This window comes from Gopherus evgoodei, chromosome 7 (assembly GCF_007399415.2).
Source record: "Gopherus evgoodei ecotype Sinaloan lineage chromosome 7, rGopEvg1_v1.p, whole genome shotgun sequence".
NCBI lineage: Eukaryota > Metazoa > Chordata > Testudines > Testudinidae > Gopherus > Gopherus evgoodei.
In genome coordinates this window covers 58,621,286-58,641,851 of record NC_044328.1, presented here as the reverse complement: position 1 = coordinate 58,641,851, position 20,566 = coordinate 58,621,286, and the positions used below count along the sequence as shown (strand labels likewise).

At 41.0% G+C, this 20,566-nt stretch overlaps 1 protein-coding gene across 1 annotated transcript in view; it reads left to right on the top strand.

Annotated features, from left to right (window-relative positions):
- The window catches only part of SH2D4B (SH2 domain containing 4B), a 141,542-nt gene extending 121,704 nt beyond the window's left edge, over positions 1-19,838 (top strand). The window contains exons 7-8 of the mRNA XM_030569811.1: positions 15,604-15,824; positions 19,746-19,838. Coding sequence (XP_030425671.1) covers positions 15,604-15,824; positions 19,746-19,838 — 314 coding nt within the window. The remainder of the gene's footprint in view (positions 1-15,603; positions 15,825-19,745) is intronic.
- The last annotated feature ends 728 nt before the right edge of the window (positions 19,839-20,566 follow it).

Below are 20,566 nucleotides of genomic sequence, written 5' to 3'. Positions count from 1 at the left end.
AAGCGGTCCATTTCCTAGACACTACTGTACTAATAAGCAATGGTCCCATAAACACCACCCTATACCAGAAACTCACTGACCGCTATACTTACCTACATGCCTCCAGCTTCCATCCAGGACACACCACACGATCCATTGTCTCCAGCCAAGCTCTAAGATACAACCGTATTTGCTCCAATCCCTCAGACAGAGATAAACACCTACAAGATCTCTATCAAGCATTCTTAAAACTACAATACCCACCTGCTGAAGTAAAAAAAACAGATTGACAGAGCCAGAAGAGTACCCAGAAGCCACCTACTACAGGACAGGCCCAACAAAGAAAATAACAGAATGCCACTAGCCATCACCTACAGCTCCCAACTAAAACCTCTCCAGTGCATCATCAAAGATCTACAACCTATCCTTAAAGATGATCCCTCACTCTCACAGATCCTGGGAGACAGGCCAGTCCTCGCTTATAGACAGCCTCCCAACCTGAAACAAATACTCACCAGCAGCCGCACACCATACAACATAAACACTAACCCAGGAACCTATCCTTGCAACAAAGCCCGATGCCAGCTCTGTCTGCAAATTGATTCAAGTGACATCATCATAGGACCTAATCACATCAGCCACGCCATCAGGGGTTCGTTCACCTGCACATCTAGCAACGTGATATATGCCATCATGTGCCAGCAATGCCCCTCTGCCATGTACATTGGCCAAACCGGACAATCTCTTTGCAAAAGAATAAATGGACACAAATCTGACATCAGGAATCATAACATTCAAAAACCAGTGGGAGAACACTTCAACCTCTCTAACCACTCAGTGACAGACTTGAAGGTGGCAGTTTTGCAACAAAAAGACTTCAAAAACAGACTGCAAAGAGAGACTGCTGAACTCGAATTAATATGCAAATTAGACACAATTAACTCAGGCCTTAACAGAGACTGGGAATGGCTGGGTCATTACACTAATTGAATCTATCTCCCTATGTTAAGTTCTCCTCACACTTTCTATGGGTCATCTTAATTATCACTTCAAAAGTTTTTTTCCCCTGCTGACGATAGCTCATCTCAATTGATTAGATTCTTCCTGTTGGTATGCATACTTCCATCTTTTCATGTTCTCTGTATGTATAAATATCTCCTGTCTATGTGTTCCATTCTGTGCATCTGAAGAAGTGAGCTGTAGCTCACGAAAGCTCATGCTGAAATAGATTTGTTAGTCTCTAAGGTGCCACAAGTACTCTTGTTCTTTTTGCGGATACAGACTAACACGGCTGCTACTCTGAAACCTATAATTATATATGGGCTGTGCTGTAGTTCTCCATACAGTGATGTACAGAGCCCAGGTGCAGTGCAAAGAGAGGACTGCCAGGGAGCTGATAATGAAACCCTGATTCTGGGCTGTCCAGCCAAAGTTTAAGTTAAAATTTCAGGTGGATAGTTTACAGGGTGGCAGCTCTATCTTTCTTCAGCCTGGAATGGGGCACAAATGAAGCTTTGCTCCACCACACCTGCTCCCCTTCTTCCCTTGATGCTGATCTTTGGCAAACAAGACAGCAGTAGTGGGTAATGGAACTGGAGCAGGAGAGAGTTCTCCAGGAGGCTGTTTGGCCAGTGTTAAGTCCACTTTGCAGTACTAATGCTGCCCGAAATGAACTCTGTAAACTGAAGAATTGTTGTTAATGAGCATTGCATATTCAGACAAGAGTGGCAGAATATGAAAGGGTCATTGTTCTATAGACACATGCTATTCCCATAGGTGTACACCAGTAATACCTATGTTCAAACTTGTTTCTCTTATTGCTGTTTAGTACAACTGGGAGTTTTGACTTTGTTGCCATTTCCATTTCAGTAACTCCTTTTGGCAGCCTATTACCAACTGCTAGTTCTTCCTTTGTTCCAGCACTAGGAGAGTCTCTGGCACTGCTACTTATTAGTGACTCCGGGACAGGTTTTCAAAAGCACCCAAGACTAGGCAGAGCTGGCTTTAGCAAGTGTGGGACCCAATTTCTGGGGAGGCAGGGCGAGGCTTGTACTCATCAGGGGGCGCTCCTAGTCTTCAGCAGCACACTTCGGATTGCCGGTGGGGAGAACGGGGCCACGGGGCTGCCGCGCTTCGGCCAAAGCTTCAGCTGGGGTCGCGGGGCTGCCGCGCTCCGGCCAGGAGAGCAGGGCCGCAGGGCTGCCGTGCTCCAGCTGGAGCTCCGGCCAGGAGAGCAGCGCCGCTGAAGACCCTGGCAGAGCTGACTGCCGCCGGGGTGAGTAAAAAAAATTAAAAAGGCGCCTAAGGCGTGGGATCCTCTTAGGCGCAGGGCACGATTCTGGGGAATTGGGCAAATCGACCTAAAGCTGGCCCTGGGACTAGGCTTTCAAGGGGTCAGCAGTCTCAACCTGAGGGGACCAGATTTTTCAAAGGAACTCAGCTGCTCATAGCTTCCATTTTTACAGTTATGGCCAGATTTTGAAAAGAGTACAGCATGCTGGCTACTGAGCATTTTTTAACATCTTCCCACTTATTTTGGTGCCTGATTAGGCATGCAGAGATCTGTGGAAAATCTAGTCCAATGTGAGTTCAGCTTGCATTACCCACTGATGGTTAATTGCTGCAACAGTTTTATTTCCATTACCACCTGTCTTTGATTTACTTTTGCTTTGCTTTTCATTGTGTTGCTTCCATTTTGCAATGGCAGAGATAGAACTATTGTTATCTCCCAGCCATGACTATGCTGTGGTATTGATCTCTTCTTTCACTGTTTGTTCTTCCGCCTAGTCAAGAAAAGTAGTGCACTGTAAAAAAAAAAATTAAAAATATTGCCATTATAATAGGATGGCAGACTCTAAAGCTGTGATCCTATAAACACTTCCTAGACCGTTCTGCTCAGAGAGGGGACACAGTTCTGATCAGCTAACCAGGGGCCTGCTTAGCAACATAGTGTCATGATATATGAAACTGAGGAGCACTGCGCCTTCTGGTGTGGCCTCAATGTCTCATATTGTGGAAGCTTTTCTTCATAGGAACATAGAATGGCAATTGGTATGATTCTCACACTAGAGAGAGCAGTCATCCAGCAACCTTCACTTCCCTCTCCCTTCATATTTCTTACATTTCTGGCTGGGGGAGCTGGCTACTAACCACATTCCCTCCAAATATTTGTTACACTGGAGACTGATGTTCATAGACTCATAGACTTTAAGGTCAGAAGGGACCATTATGATCATCTAGTCTGACCTCCTGCACATTGCAGGCCACAGAATCGCACCCATCCACTTCTGTAACAAACCCCTAACTTATGTCTGAGTTATTGAACTCCTCAAATTGTTGCCACTATTTGTTTCACCATTCCCTTCTGCCTTGCTGTGAGGTGGACAGATTGTGAGCATTGCTTGCAGATGCTTGCTCAGCAGGTTCAGGTTTATCCTGGTTTATCCAGGTTTATCCATTTGCTTTTTACTCCAAATTGTGCACTCTCCCTCATTCTGGGGTCAAAAAATCCACTAGGATTTCCCAACTTCTACTATTCATTGTACTAGCTAGGTATTGATTTTTTTTTTTCATTTCATTACGTGGTTTTGAACTCCTCCAGCACATCTGTCTGCCCTTGCATTTTCTGTATGACATTGCATTGCATATGACTACAAATGCATGTAGTATTGCTATTCAGCCATTCTAACTAGCGAGACAGGGAACTTCATCCAGTCTGACCTCTCCTCTTGGGAGGTATGGAGCTCCTTGAACACCTAAGGTTCAAATCTGGGAGGCATGAATAGCATAATTCCAGCATAGGTTCCAGGTAACCTGGGGAGATGGAATAGTTAAGTTAAGTTCTGTGTCTACCACTGTGTGTTTGTACAGTGCCTAGCACAATGGACACCTATGGGCACTTCTGTGATAAAAATGGTTCATAACTAAGGTTGACAACTTTCTATTTGCAAAAAACTGAACAACCCCACCTTGCCCTTTCCCTGAGGCCATGCCCCTGCCCTAACCCTTCTCTGAGGCTGCGCCCCTGCTCACTTCATCACCTCTCCCTCTGTAGCTTGCTCTCCCCCAGCTTCTCTCACCCTCATTTTCACTAGGCTGGGGCAGAGTGTTGCAAGGAGAGGGGAGAGCTCTGTCTGGGAGTATAGGCTCTTGGATGGGGCTGTAGATGAGAGGTTTGGGGTGCAGTAAGGGACTTCAGGCTGGGAGTTGGTGCCAAGGGAATCGGAGTGTGGGAGGAGGCTTCAGGCTGGGATTGGGGCGTGGGAGGAGGTATGGGCTCTGGGATATGGGTGCAGGCTCTGGGGTGGGGCCAGAAATGAAGGGTTCAGGGTGTGGGAGAGGGCTCTGAGCTGGGGCAGGGGGTTGGGATGTAGGAGGAGGTGTGGCCTCTGGGAGGGAGTTTCGGGTGTGGAAGGAGGCTCTGGGCTGGGACTGGAGGTGAGAGGTGCAGGCTTACTTCAGGCAGCTCCCAGAGGTGGCAAAATCTCCCTCTGGCTCCTAGGTGGAGGCACGGCCAGGTGGCTCTGTGCACTGCCCCTGCTGCATGCGCCACCCTGGCAGTGCTCATTGGCCAAGGTTCCTGGCCAATGGGAGCTGTGGAGCTGGCACTCAGGGAAGAGGCAGCACACAGATCCCCGCCCCCCTGGCCATTCCTCAACCTAGGACCCAGAAAGACATGCCGACCACTTCTCAAGAGCTGCGTGGAGCTGGGCAGGTACCCTGCCTGCCCTGCTACAGGCAGCCAACTGGACTTTTAATGGCCCAGTCAGCAGTGCTGACCAGAGTTGCTCCAGGTTTTCGACCAGGTGTTCCAGTTGAAAACTGGATGCCTGGCAACCCTGTTCATAACAATAATTTAGTTTTTATTAACAACACTGAAAGTTCCAGTTTTCTCTCAAATTCACAGAGCTGCACTTTTGAGTCCTTTTTAAATCAGAGTGCCAAGCTTTTGTTTATTAAGACCATTAATTTCATGGCATGTGATTTATACTTTGAAATTAGGCCCTTGATTCAGCAAAGCACTTGACCACATGTTCCATTTTAATTGCACACAGATATGGATGGGAACTAAACAATCTGCTTAAAAGCCTGGCTAAATTGAGGCCTAGATTCAGATAAAGTATATTTTATATTGAATGTAATGAAAGAAAAGTAAAGGGGAGTTGGCTACCTAAATTGCTTTTGAAAGTCCCAGCCTACTACTCTGATATTTTTATTATAGATATTGGTAAAATATGTTTGATGCTGTGTTTCTTTGAGTTATGTGAAAAGACTGATCTTTAGCTAAAATATCAACTTTCAGTCACAATGTTCAAAAATCGGATCAAGACAATGTTCTGATGATTCTACCATTGAAGTGAGCCTTTTCACTGTGAAATCATGATTATATAATGTGTTAAACACAAAAACCTTCACAATAACAATAAAGCAATAGGAGAGAATCTTTGACCTCAGGGGCATTGAAAATCATCGGAAATTCATGTACAATAATTTTACTGACAAACTTTTCATTTTTTCATCGAATAGGAACATAAGACTACAGGAGCGAGGAAACTATTTTGTTCTTCAAGCATCTGTCCCATTCAAACTTATATTTTATGTTTATGTACATTATTGTTTTTCTTCTTCTCCCCCAAAAGAATAGAGCTAATTAACCCTTATAGTCCCATTTTAAACACTATTGGCTACAGTATCTGACTTAACCCTTCTCCAGAATTTTTGCATACTCCCCTTCTGAATTCTTTCATGATTACTTGTTTCTACCTATGTTTCTTCTCATGGGTAATCCAACCACCAATTTGGTAAAATAATATATAATAATGAAAAGATCTTGCTAGAATTGTTTAGTAGCTAACTTCCTCTTTCTTCTCAATTCAGGACTTCATGAGGGATGTATGTTTGAATGTTTGTTCGTTACATTTCTTTTTAGGTTTTTATAGCCCTTTAAACTAAAGTTGTGTCAGTTCTTATAAAATAAGAAGTGATGGAAACCTTTCTTCCAAATGCAAGCTAAAGCCATGTGAACCTTTTAACTGATTTGGAAAGGTTTGAAAACATGTATTAATCATTATATAGTTTAATTGCCTGATTATTTCCCAATCTCTTCTGAGGTTCTTGTGGTAAACAATATACAGCCCCGTTGTCTAACCTCCAAAAGGTATGGATTGCCATTAGGTGCTTAGCAAACTGAATCAGGCAAACGCCTGAGCTGCTCCTGTCACTATTTTTCAATAGACTAGAAATTTGAGCTGGGTGAACCTGTTCACACAGGGGCTAATTTGACAAACATGTCCTTTACACTGTTTTGGAATTATGATGAGAAATTTGAGGATCTGTACATGTGTTACTATTCACGATTATTGACAGGATAATTTGTATAAACACATTTTATCCTGTTAATTGTTCACACAATGGTTGCTAAATTGGAGTATTATTTTATTTGTCCAGGTTCTGATCCTAAGTCTAAGGAAAGACTCTTGTTCATTTCTCCATGTTTTGGATCTAGCCCGTAAGTTTGATTGGTTATACACATCACAAGTTATTGGCCCTGGTTAAATGGTCTGAGTTTTATAAGCAGGACAAAATTAGAAAAGCCAAGGCACAAAACAAGATCAAGCTACCTAGGGACATAAAAGGAAACAAGAAAACATTTTACAAATACATTAGAAGCAAGAGGAAGACCAAGAACAGAGTAAGCTTGTTACTCAATGAGGGGGGAAAGACAATGGGCTTAAATTGCAGCAAGGGCAGTTTAGGTTGGACTTTAGGAAAAACTTCCTAACTGTCAGAGTGGTTAAGCACTGGAAGAAATTGCTTAGAGAGGTTGTAGAATCTCCATCATTGGGGATTTTTAAGATCAGGTTGGACAAACACCTGTCAGGGATGGTCTAGATAATATTTAGTCCTGCTTTGAGTGCAGGGGCCTGGACTAGATGACCTCTCAAGGTCTCTTCCAATTCTATGATTCTATGAAAAGTCTCTTTTCTGTTCATTATCTGTGAACATTCAGAATTGTTCAACCAATCAATTGTGCAAGTAATAGAATGCTTTTCATAGTGGCCATGAGAACACTTCCAGCATGAATATTCTTAATAATATTTATTCATACTAGTATTCATGATGCTTTTATTTTTACTCTCTGCAAATACAGCTTTGTGGATAAGCTAATGAAAAAGGGGTGGCAAACATCAGCAAAGCAAGTAAGCACCTGAATACTTTTTGGCTGTGTTCAGCCTGATCTCACACAAATCTGTCTAATATTTCCTTGTAAATTACACCATTGAAAAGCAAAATAATGTTTGTGAACTTCCTGCAATAGTGTGCCTCTAATTCCAGTCAAATTCTTGCTATACGTTAAAAAAACATTACAATAACTCTGTGGTTTACAAATACACTACAGCCAATATATTCATAAGTCTCACTCTGTCTTTTATGTGTTGCCATTGTGCCTACATTGTGGTTCATGTGGTGTATTAGATGCACACTGTTTGCAGATCACAGCAATGTAGTCAACTTGATGATGAAGTCATAGAATTAAAGATAGAACAGTTGTTTTATACCATCCAGTCTTGCTTTACTGCTTTATCCTCTTGCTTTACCGCTTAAATTTCTTGGCTTTCTAGTTTAAATTGATATCTTTTATACTATTATATTAACATGTCTTTATGTATTACATATGATCAATTTTAAACAATTGTGCAAAAAAGGAAGGAAAATCTCCAGCATGCAACTGGAATCCTACTCCATAGTATTTCAAAGAATTCCTCTCATTACTATCAAGTGGGAGCCATTATAAACTCAGTGGCTGGGTCAAGATTTTGAGCCGTACCCACTAAATATGTAATGGGTCCTTCTGTTACAGGATTCCATTGTACTCTAAATATTACAATTCTCTTCTTTTCAAATGACATGCAACATTCAAAACAACAAAATTACAAGGAAAATCTTTAAGATACTCCTATCATCTGTAAATTACTGGAAGTATCACACCAGCATAGGCCACTGCATTTGAAAAGTCAATCCTTAATCAGTAATGGATCAAATGATGATGTATCACTAGCTTTTCCACCATTAGAAATAGCTAGAGTTTTCAATCCATATTTTCAGCCTACATCCATAGACAGGTACACAAAAATATTTAACTCTTCTGTGCACTCAGGTGCTAGAATGTTTAAAGTGCCCATGCAGATATTTGCACCTATAAATTATGGGTGCATGTATGTGTGTGTAAAATTGTATATGAACAAGTTGACCTTGGGGGGTGAAAATCAAGCCATTTGTCCACATTGCACTTCATAGGGTTTTTTCATATTCAAGAAGTATTAGATAAAATCATGCAGTCCTTTCTCAGCAACTCTCACATTAATAACCTTTAGTAGGACTGAAGGCCATGGCCAATCGTTCTGATACAGCCTGAACCACAGCAAACAGCAGCAGTATATATTCACTGACACTTATTGTCATAATTGACATAGCAGGTGGCAGATGTATGGAGATGATTAAGTGAGTTTGCTCTAGACTGTTTGGTAAGGAGCTGATATCCTGAAGAGTTAAAATGAATGAACTAGTCCTGAGTTTAATAGTAATGTCATTATTTTAAATGATCTAATTGGAAAAGCTGATCTTATTTGAAATTCTTGCTGATTTTGATACTAGAGGCTACATCCTTCCCTGGCATAAAATCAGCATAGCTTTGCAGTAGCTTGCTGTCAGTGGAGCTGTGCTGTTGAGGATCTGGTCCTATTTTTTTTAAAGAGATTAACAGGAATTAGAGAGATAGAGAGAGAGAAAATAATTTTCAAAGCATCAGAGGTTTCTTTTCCAGATAATATTTCTAATTAATATTGTAATCAGCACAAAGAAAAGCTTTGGTGATCCTACACCTCTTACCAGAGCCTTGGGAAACCAAAGTTTCTTGACTTTAGTTGCAAGAATTTTAAATGTTCATGTAGGGTTTTCACAGATGTTGTTTATTTCTCAACAGCCGTCTCAAGAGCAAGTGGTGCCACTCTTTTTCTTGTTGCCATGAGAATAATATAACATTTTGAAAGGGTGGAGGGAAATTTTCATTGCTTTAATTACCACCCGCTGAAGAACTGAACTGTAGAAAAATAAAATAAAATTGGGGATAGGGGAAAAAAAGAGATGATGTTCCCAGGAGCCATTAACAGTATCAGGAGAGAGAAAGCGAAGAATGCAGCTGGCTGATAATTTATTACACCATCTTTAGAAAAAAAGAGAATTAAAACAAAAAGAACTTGGCTGTAAGCAATCTAGCATTTCTCACCTACCAACCAGCACTGATGCCTGAGAACAAAAGCAATCTCTGGCAAGGAAGATAATGTTGTGTGAAAGCCTGCAGTGTTTTAACTGTGGGAGTTGGGAGCAGGTGAACAGATTATTTTGAATTAAATGAACTGAGATTAAACGTGTTTGGTGGTGTATGCCTGATAGTGATGGTCATTCAGACCCTGAAATATCCTCAGCTCAGTGTTCTCCAAATTATGTATGTCTCTCTCTTCTTTTATTCCCCTGCTGTAAAGCTGTTGGACTGCACACTTCCTGTCACTCCCAAGCAGGGCCCCAGGACTATAAGAAGAAAGAGTGTAATCACAACCTCCCTTGCCACACACTTGTGTCATCAGCAGGATTTAAACCTGAGAATTGCAGCATCACAGCACAGACCTTGAAAATCTGAATTAATGGAGGAACTGGTAGAAGAAGTAGGCTTTTGTCCATCAGTAGGCCAGCCTTTGGAAGGAGATGCAACATACACAATATGAGATTGTTATAAGAGTACCTTATCTGTGTTTTTTCTAGTAGAGGTAACTGTTGTTTATAAGAGAAACAGGCTCTAATCACCTTTAAATTCTTTTGTTTCTATATTCAAATTAGGGCAATATGATCGAGGATTGGATCTTTGCCTCAACAAATAGTTTGATTTCAGAACTAATTTCTGTGTCATTCTTGGCACACAGCATCTTATATTAGGATCTAATGATGTAGCTTCATGTAATATATGTCACATCGATCCACAGTGGCACTATTCTTTCTTTGAACTGTTCAACAACAGTAATTCTTAACAATTCAGATCCGAACACTTCTCTTTTCCTCCCTGACAACATTCTTTTGATTTTTGTGAAATGGATTAATTGACTTGTTAGGCTGATCATTTGCATGTCATTTCTAAACAGATGCATATGTCTACCTGGTTTGCATGTTTAGTGATAGGAGAATACAGTGCTCTCCAGAAAGGAGGCTAGTGCTCTCATATTGTAGCCCTCATTTAGCCAAGCACTTAAGTATGTTCTTACTATTACAGCATACTAGAGTAAAATCTACCAGGCCCTCTTAGAATGGGGCCCTATTGGTTAGGCAAAGTACCAACACAATAAGAGATTATCCCTGCCCCAAAGAGCATGCAGTCTAAATAGGCAAAAGGTGAAGGAAAAAAAGGGGTGAAATGGCTTGTCTAAGGTCACAGAGCAGGTCAATGGCAGAGCTGGGAATAGAGCCTGGGTTTCTGAGTCTTAGTCATACGAACATAAAAGTGGCAGTGCTGGGTCAGACCAATGGACTGTCTAGCCCTATATCCTATCTTCTGACAGTGGTCGATGCCAGATGCTTCAGAGGGAATGAACAGAAAAGGGAAATTACTGAGTGATCTACCCCCTGTCATCCAGTCCCAGCATCTTGCAGTCAGAGCATTAGGGACACCCAGAGTGTGGGGTTGCATCCCTGACCATCTTGGCTAATAGCCCTTGATAGACCTATGCTCCATGAATTCATCTAATTCCTTTTTGAACCCACTTATACTTTTGTCCTTTACAACATCCCCTGGATGAGTTCCACAGGTTGACTGTGCATTGTGTGAAGAAGTACTCCCTTTTATTTGTTTTAAACCTGATGCATATTAATTTCATTGGGTGACCCTTGATTCTTGTGTCATGTAAAGGCATAAACACTTCCTTATTCACTTTCTTCACACCCTTCATGATTTTGTAGACCTTTATCATGTCCCCCCTTAGTTGTCACTTTGCCAGCTGAACAATCTCAATCTTTTTAATATTTTCTCATATAGCATCTAGTCCATACCTTTCTCTGTACATTTTCTAATTCTAATGTATCTTTTTGAGACTGAGCAACCAGAACTGCATGCAGAATTTAAGGTGTAGACATACCATGGATTTATATAGTAGCATTTTGATATTTTCTGTCTTATTATCTATCCCTTCCTAATGGTTCCTAACATTCTGTTTGTTTGCTTTTTTGACTGACACTGCACTTTGAGTGGATGTTTTCAGAGAACTATCCAGAATGACACTAAAATCTTTTGAGTGGCAGCTAATTTAGACCTCATCATTTTGTACATAGAGTTTGGGTTATGTTTTCCAATGTGCATTACTTCGCATTTATCAACATTGAATTTCATCTGCCATTTTGTTGCCCAGTCACCCAGTTTACTGAGATCTCTTTGTAACTTTTCACAGTCTGCTTTGGACTTAACTATCTTGTAGTTTTGTGTCATCTGCAAACACCTCACTGTTTACCCCTTTTTCCAGATCATTTTTTAATACATTGAACACACTGGTGCCCATACAGATCCTTAGGGGACACTGCTATTCACGTCTCTTCACTGTGAAAGCTGACCATTTATTCCTACCCTTTGTTTCCTATCTTTTAACCAGTTACTGATCCATGAGAGGAGGTCCTCTTATAACATCACTGTTTACTTTGCTTAAGAGCCTTTGGTGAGGGACCTTGTCAAAGGTTTCCTGAAAGTCCAACTATACACTTAGACTATATCCACTGGATGACCCTTGTCTACATATTTGTGGACCCCCCTCAAAGAATTTTAAATGATTGGTGAGACATGATTTTCCCTTTACGTAAGCTATAGTAACTCTTCCCAAACAAATTGTATTCATCAAGGTGTCTGATAATTCTGTTCTTTACTATAGTTTCAACTAGTTTGCCTGGTACTGAAGTTAGGCTTACCAGCCTGTATTTACCAGGGTTGCCTCTGGAGCCTTTTTTAAAAATCAGTGTTGTATTAATTATTCTCCAGTCATTTGGTACAGAGGCTGATTTAAGAAATAGGTTATTTAGCATAGTTAGTAGTTCTGCAATTTCACATCTGAGTTCCTTCAGAACTCTTGGGTGAATACCATCTGGTCCTGGTGACTTATTACTGTTTAGTTTATCAATTTGTTCCAAAACCTTCTCTAATGACTCCTCAATCTGAGACAGTTCCTCACGTTTCTCACCAAAAAAGAATGGCTCAGGTTTGGGAATCTCCCTCAGATCCTCTGCAGTGAAGATGAATGCAAATAATTAATTCAGCTTCTCTGCAAAAGCCTTATCTTCCTCGAGTGCTCCTTTAGCACCTCAGTCATCCAGTAGCTGTCTGGCAGACTTCCTGCTTCCGAGGTACTTACATTTTTTTTGCTGTTAGTTTTTGTGTATCTTGCTACTTGCTCATCACATTTTGTTTTGGCCTGCCTAATTATACTTTTATACTTAACTTGCCAGAGTTTATGCTCCTTTCTATTTTCCTCAGTAGGATTTGTCTTCCAATTTTTAAAGGATTCCTTTTTGCCTCTAACCACCTTTTTGCCTCTAACTACCTTTTTTTAGTTCAGGGTTCTATATGCACTGCCTCTCTTTAAGTGCTGAATCTGGGCCTGTGTATATAGGGAATCTACCATGAGACACTTCTGATCCTCCACCCTACCTCTGACTCAAACTTGACCTCTGGCTTGATTCCTGACGTGGACTTCAACTCTTGGCTGGAATCCCGACTCAGGCTTTGACCACTAGACTTAACTGCCTTACAATAGTGTGCCAAAAGTGGTAGCATGGGTTAGCTCTGCCAAGTAAAAATGTGGCTGAATCCGGTGGGCATGTATTCGGCATGGCTGGCCTGTGCTGCTATCTCTGTTCTACCCCAAATACATTATAGGTTGATGAAAACTAGCACAAATATGTCTATACGAGCAGGCATCATGCCCATAGCTCATAATGTAGCTATTGCTATAGACTATAATTTGATAGACTTATCATACATTGATTAGAGCAAGTTTAGAATATTATACGCAAAGAAGAGAGTTGCATGATCCACGTACATTAATTTACTACTTTTGTCATGTGCTTATCCAGAACTGATGTAAAAAAAAAGAGAAGACATTAGCAGAGATGGGCTGGAGCTGTTGTTAAAATCCTATCCTGTTTCCTAGAAGACAAAACCAGACATATGTACACAAAAGAGGAAAGAAAAGAACAGCAAAGATAAAAAATGCAGCTTCTCTCTCTGGTGTTGACTCTTACTTGCAACCTCACTGCTGGAAAACACACAGGCATGACACTTGGTCTTATTAGCCACTCTGAGACCTGGCAAATTCATGCCACCATCAGACAGTTTAGGGCATTTCATTAGTTGCTCTCTCTGATCCCAAGCTCAAGCAGTGTTACAAAATATGCAGTCTTGATCTGCTAAGACAGACTTGTAAGACAGAAGGAAAAAGAAGAGAGATAGGAAAGAGAAGAAATAAGGCAGGGAAGGAAAAAGATGCCTGGGATGAAGTGTGGGAATGAAGTCTCACATCCCAAGTGGCATTTGGGATTTAGCCAAAGCTGGTGGAGGCATCAATGTCATTTGTCTGTCTCTCTCTCTAGTCAGAAAATCTTTCAGGATTAGGATGAAGAAGGTCTAGAGTCCCAGGAGGCGGTAGGGTTGGAAGTCATGTTGGTGAAGCTTGCTTTTTCCCCTTCTCTCACTTTTCAGCCAGTCAGTATCACACTCCATTAGATTTTCCCAAAAAAGTCTCTCTCTGAGGTACCTCAAAGGGAGTGAAGGGTGGAATAGCCCATCCCCTCATTATTTTGTGCACCAGTTAGGCCTGATTGCCAACACATCAATTTTGGTTCATTGATTTCTGATCCCACACTTGTTTTGTTTACCAGGCATGATCTTAACACAGTCTTTGAGTTATATCAGCAGTCCCTTTTGATTGGACTAACTCAGTCTTTCTGTCTCCTTTTTGCACCTTTTCCCATCAGCATTTATTATAGGTTATTATGATACTTTATGAGCCTTCATTCAACTTTTCATAGTTGAGCTCACAATTAGAGTAAATGTGTAGGCCCAGTTATTATGACAGGGCTTAGCCCAGTTATGTGGACATTTCTGACTGTACCTTTCATTGGGTATGTTAGGGTCCTATATTATTCTCTGTCTACATTTAGAACTCTCAACAATGTCAATTTTGAGTCCCTGATTGAGATAACGTATGGCCTTGTCCTCTAAAGAAAGTTAAGGTCTTTCTAAACTAAAAGAAACTAAGTATTTCCAGAACTTCCCCGTTGGTGGTGAGATTTTCAAAGTTACCAGGGAGAACTGGACACTTATTTTCCATTAACTTAGAGCTGATCCCCCAAGTGGCTTTGAAAATCTAGGCCTTGATCTTTCTTGAATCTTCTGAATAAGTTAGCAGTCATTAGCTACCAAAGAGACTTCTACTAGCTGTGAGCCAATTACTCAATAAGGGAGGTGGAGAGGACAAAAATATAACCTCATTCCCCTCCATATTGGCCTTTGGAATGAGCCAGTCCACAGAGGAGAGCAGTCTGCATAATGCTACTGAATGGTGCAGCATGTAACCCTCCTGCATACCAAGCAGCTCCAGGGAGATTGCATATGCTGGGACACAATCTTTTCCCCTGTCTTCTGAAGGGCACTGCAACCCTTCCAGAGTCTGGAAGTGGTGTTTGTACAGTCAGAGATTCCAGGACAAGAAGGGGCCATTGTGATCATCCAATCTGACCTCCTATATAACACAGGCATAGAACTTCCCCCAAATAATTTCTAAAGCAGATTTTTTAGAAGAACCTCCCATCTTGATTTAAAAATGGGCAGTGGTGGACAATTCACCATGACCCTAGGTAAATTGTTCCAATGGTTAATTACCCTCACTGTTAAAAATGTATGCCTTATTTCCAGACTGAATTAGTCTAGCTTCAACTTCCAGCCACTGGATCGCATTATACCTTTCTCTGCTAGATTGAAGATTCCCTTAATTATTAACTCAAAGCATTTGGAGATGATCAGATCAGAGGTACTATATTACCTAATGAAAAGTATAATTATAATTGCCAATAGTCCCTGAGTACCCATGATACAGAAACTGCAACCCCTGGACGTTCCAGTGCTCTATCTATTCTGATATCTCCTTTCTTTCAGTGACTTAGAGTGTGGATACTGAATCCAGAGACTAAATGACCTTTTCTATTTAATTCATTTCTCTATGAGTTTTATTTTATGCACATCTTTAGGAGAACTGTGAGGACAGTGGGGATGTGGTAAAACAAGTGGAAATAATTATTAATAATCACATAAGTAACAAATTAAAAGTATGCAGAATTCCATCAAAGACAAGTAATATTTACTAAGTCCCCAGAGCTGTAACCTCTTAGCACAATCATATTCCACTATAAGTGCTTGAACACTTGAGAGGCCTTGCACATTTCAGCTTCACCTCCACCCTTTAATCCATGTCTATTTCATTTTAATTACTACATTCTTCAGGGCCCATTATGTGATGACTGTGGCCTCTTTCTTCTTGGCAGGTATTATTAGCCGCCAGGAGGCAGAAGAGCTGCTAATGAACAAGTCTGAAGGAGCATTCCTGGTGCGGGTCAGTGAGAAAATCTGGGGCTATGCTTTGTCTTATCGCCAACAGAATGGGTTCAAACACTTTTTGGTGGATGCTTCGGGGGATTTCTACAGCTTCTTGGGCGTGGATCCCAACCGGCATGAGACACTCACGGATCTTATTGATTTTCACAAGGTATCATTTATTGTGGAAAGATCAATCGCTGAATTCAGCAGATTAATAAATTAAAGAGGAACCATGTAATTTGAAACCAACCTAGAAAGTGGAAATAACCATTGTGAAAAGCTAAACTACTGTACAGTAGCTCTAGTCAGAATATACAAATTAAACTTCATACACCTGAAGTTTTGTTTCTCTGCTGAAGTGTCCCAGTGAATTTTTTTCCACTTTCAAAATCTTCAGTATCCATTTGTGTCCCTTTCTAACCAGCTTTGTATGCAGTGCCTGCTTTGAAGGACCAAAAGATGCACTAACAGGGACTGACAGAGCTAACACTTTCTGAGCTTCTTTGGTCTGCAAAATTGGATTGGAAATATTACAAGAAAAGGGCTTTTGATGGTATTTCAGCACTGTAGCCTCTATCCTGGAGCCACAAAATGCAAAAGCACACACAATTAGGAGAGTGAGGGTCAAACAAATTGAAGAATAGTCTGGGTTCAGTTTTAGGAATGGACTAAGGCTAATTTCTTATGTTATCCAAATCTCTCTTCCCAGAATAGTTTACCATGAGCCTTTGACAACTCTACGTCACCAGGAATTGGCTCTCTGGGAAGTTGTGCTTCTTATGGGCCAGTCTATGACTAAAAAGCAGCATGATTTCTGGTGGAACAGGTTATTTTTACCTTCTCAAGTGTTTCATCTCAATTGATTGGCCTCTTCCAGTTGGTATGCGTACTTCCATCTTTTCATGTTCTCTGTATGTATAAATATCTTCTGTCTGTGTGTTCCATTTTATGCATCCGCAGAAGTGAGCTGTAGCCCCCGAAAGCCTATGCTGAAATAAATTTGTTAGTTTCTAAGGTGCCACAAGTGCTCCTGTTCTTCTCATGTATGTCTCTCCATCAATTATTCTTCTGTTTTTCTCTTTCTCCTCACCTGTATTGTTCCCTCTCCTCTTTTCTTTTCTTTGTTTCACTCTCATTCCAGTGGATTTTTTCTCCTCTATGACTATTTCCATATCCCATTTCTCCTTAGACAACATGTAAGGAGTTTTCCTTTTCTTCCCCTAATTTCCCTTCTGCTCCCAATTTCCCTTCCCTCTCCTCTAAGCCTTTCTTAAGGTGCCATGAACTTCAGTTTGAAGCATCTCTGCATGCTCTCTTCACACCTACACACATTCTATTCCTTCCCCCAGTGAACCTCTTGTTAGTACTTATAATACTGAGCAACAGAGGGAAATTCTGCTCTGTGGCACTGTGGTAAATCTGGAATAATTCACTAGATTTATATCAGTTTAATGGAGATGAGAAGTTGCACCCACGAGTGAGGTCACCGCAAAACATGACAGTCCCTGCCTCAAGGAATTTACATTGCAAGAAGAAACAGACCATGCAGTCATAGCAGAGTGTAATATTCTACATAAATAGGTTGGGACAGATTCCTGGCCTGTCTCAAGAAATGGCACAAGAAGAGGTCCTAAAACTGCCTTAAAGCAGAAGCTGAGAATCTAACTAGCATAAGAGAGATGTGAGCCTGGCACATAACCTCTATTTGCCCACTCCAAGGAGGAGTGGGGCCATAGTGCAATGTGGTACAGTGATCCTGGCTAGAGGAACAACTCAAGACCATTATCCCCTGGCACAAGGTAGAGAAGCCCTAAGCTGGCTCTGACTTCAGTTTGTGTCACAGGGGAGAGGGGAACGAGGAAGGGACAGCGAGGAGGTTTATAAAGGTGGCACAGTACTCCCTATGCTGTGGATCTAGCCCGTTATACATAAAACACAAACCCCACATGATAAGCAAGAGGAAAGCTGAACCTAGGCACCTCCATTTTATTTTATATATTTGAAGAAGCCTTCATTCTGGCTGTCTTTTTCAAAGTCAGTGCATCTCTTTGTACTGCCTCCTACAGAAACAAGCATCCCCTAGATTGGTATATTGGAAGAGGGACTCTCAGGATCCTTCTGGCTGGGAATAGAAGAGTGCATCTACAGTTGCACAGCTGGTACTTGAACGCTGCAAGCTGAAACTGTAGTGGAACTCAGTTCCTGAGGCAGGTGTTCTGGCAGCCATGTGTCTCCTCCTCTTTTGGGGGGCAATCAAGACTGACCAAATTTCATGTATTTCCCTTGTTTTCTCCTTGCCTATCATAGGCAATAACCACACAAGACACCCCATCCATCTGCAAAGAGAACAAGGGCACCTGTCAGAAGCAAAATGTCTATTAAGCCCAGACAATAAGGAAAAAAATATTTGTGTGTGTGGGGAGAGCTTCACAGATGATAAAATTGACAGGTGTGATTATGACAGTCTCATTAGAGAAGCTGCTCTTCTTCTGAAGTGACCATCCAGTTCTTTTTTAATTGTCTGGCTTAGTGGACATATGTAAAACTGGTCAGTTTTCTCCTGAGTGTCAGTTCCTGTCTTCCATATCATTGTCTCTGAAACTTTTCTGTCTTTCCTTACCTCTGAAGTGTGCTCTCAAGCCCTCCACAGCCTTTTAATGGCCAGGTACACAATGCCAGAGGATGTGAAAGTAGCACAATGGAAATTAACATATTCTCTTCCAGATCCTACCCAGGTTCTGGTTTTGGTGAAACTCTTTCAGGAAGGTTCCTGGTCTTTTGTCATGGTTAAGATGAACTGTAGGTGGATTCCATTTATCTTCAGAGCTCAAAGTTTATTGTGATCCCAAAGACCACAGCAAAAGCTTTAAGAATTCAGACCCAGCCACCAAAACTAAAGGGGCTAGGAAATAACAATAATACAGAGCTTGACCCTCTTTCCTCTTCTTTGCCTCATTCTAGTCTTCATTTGGAGAAACCAGTTAATGTGGGTGTTGGGAGATTGTCAGGTCAAGTAAACTACTACCCAGCTTACAGCCACAAAAGACCATGTGGCACTTGCCAGTCTAATGTTTATATGAGTTTTTACAACCACTAGGGTTTATTTTTGCATATAAATATAGTGTTGAAAGCAGCAAACATTATAATTAAGTTGAGAGTGGCTTTCCCTACTAAACCCCTGTCTCTGCTTGCTCATAACTTTCCCACGATGTTTCTGTTTGGATAGGAAATTTCCATACTTATTTTCAACCCAACATAGTGATTGGGCATGGACCAAGATTGGGATTTTCAATGGGGCCTAAAGGAGTTAGGCACTCAAATTCCCATTGAGTTTCACTGAGAAATGAACATCTTTGAAAATCCAAGCCCAATAACTCAGATCTAAATTTGGATTCAGCTGCATTCCTAACTTTGGGATGTTCTGATCTATGGTTTTGCCCCATATCTAACCCCCAAGTCATTTTTAATGGACTTGTTAAAATTGTTTCAGTCATTTTTAATGAATAACAGAACAGAATTCCCTTGATTTATGTAACTCTTATTTTCCCACTCAATTTTTATTGTATTCTAAAGTGCCACTTTAAATAACGAATAACAGTCTCTATGCTAACTATGGAAAATGGTTTAATCTTTTATTCCATTCTTTTTATATTGTCATACAGTTATCAACTGTGCATGTGCAGAGGGTGGCATAGATTATGCAGAGCACTAAGAAGGATGTGGAACTAGAATGATTCTTTCCACTGACTGTGTGGAAGACAGAATATCAGTCCCTGTACAAAGCAGAGGTGAAGAACGAGCTGGTTTTTGTATGGGCAGCTCCACCCCTGGGAGAGAGAATAGGAGCTGCTGGTATCCCAGTGTACATTTTGTCAGATGCACATTTGTGTATCATATTAGAATTGCAGATAATCATTTTTTAAGATGTGTAGTTGGACAATAGCAGCCAGTTTCTCATCTCACCAAAGGGTTGGTCCTTCCTGGAATTGAGTGAGGATCTTCTTTTTTGCCATGGTTTTGTTTCTTGAGGGGACAGGAGAAGGCGGAAGCACCTTTGAATGATACTCTGTATGTCCTTTTATCTTTTCAGGAAGAAATTATCACATCCTCAGGTGGGGAATTACTACTGGAACCATGTGGACAGAGGAAGAATCCACCTGACTACAGTTCCTTATTTGAATGACTCTTTTCTGTCTTTAGGACTAGAATGAAAACCCTAAAATAGTATGTTAATTATCAAATCTTCAGTCACTAGCTGTTTGGCCAACAAACTACCACCACTAACAGGTCCTAGAAGCAACCATTTGATACCTGATTTGTGGTAATTATTTATATCACCAAGAGTGTAAAGATGGGAGAATATTGACTGACTACAGATGAAGACAATTCCCAGTAGTGCTTCTAAGAGATGTGGTCAACTGGCACTGGCACTCAAGATCATTTTAATTTTTCAGCTGATGTCCAGCTGCTAACAGACATGACTTTAAGAAGGAAGTCTTCTACTTCCTTTTTAAACTACTTATATCTTCATAAGGCATTGTATGAAATACTAATACACCTCTACCCCAATATAATGCGATCGAATATAACATGAATTTGGATATAACGTGGTAAAGCAGTGCTCTGGGAGGGCAGGGCTGTGCGCTCCGGTGGGTCAAAGCAAGTTCAATGTAGCGCCGTTTCACCTATAATGCGGTAAGATTTTTTGTCTCCCAAGGACAGCGTTATATCAGGGTAGGGGTGTATGTTGAATTAGGTTCTTTCCTCTGACATCAGATTTGCTAGTTTCCAATGACAAGCTCATCAGTCAATCTTGCAGTTTTGCAAATGGACTTTAAAAACTTGTGTAATTTGTGATATCTTATTGTTTACTTTCAAATTCAGGCCTATAAAGTGAAGTTTCCCTCAGAG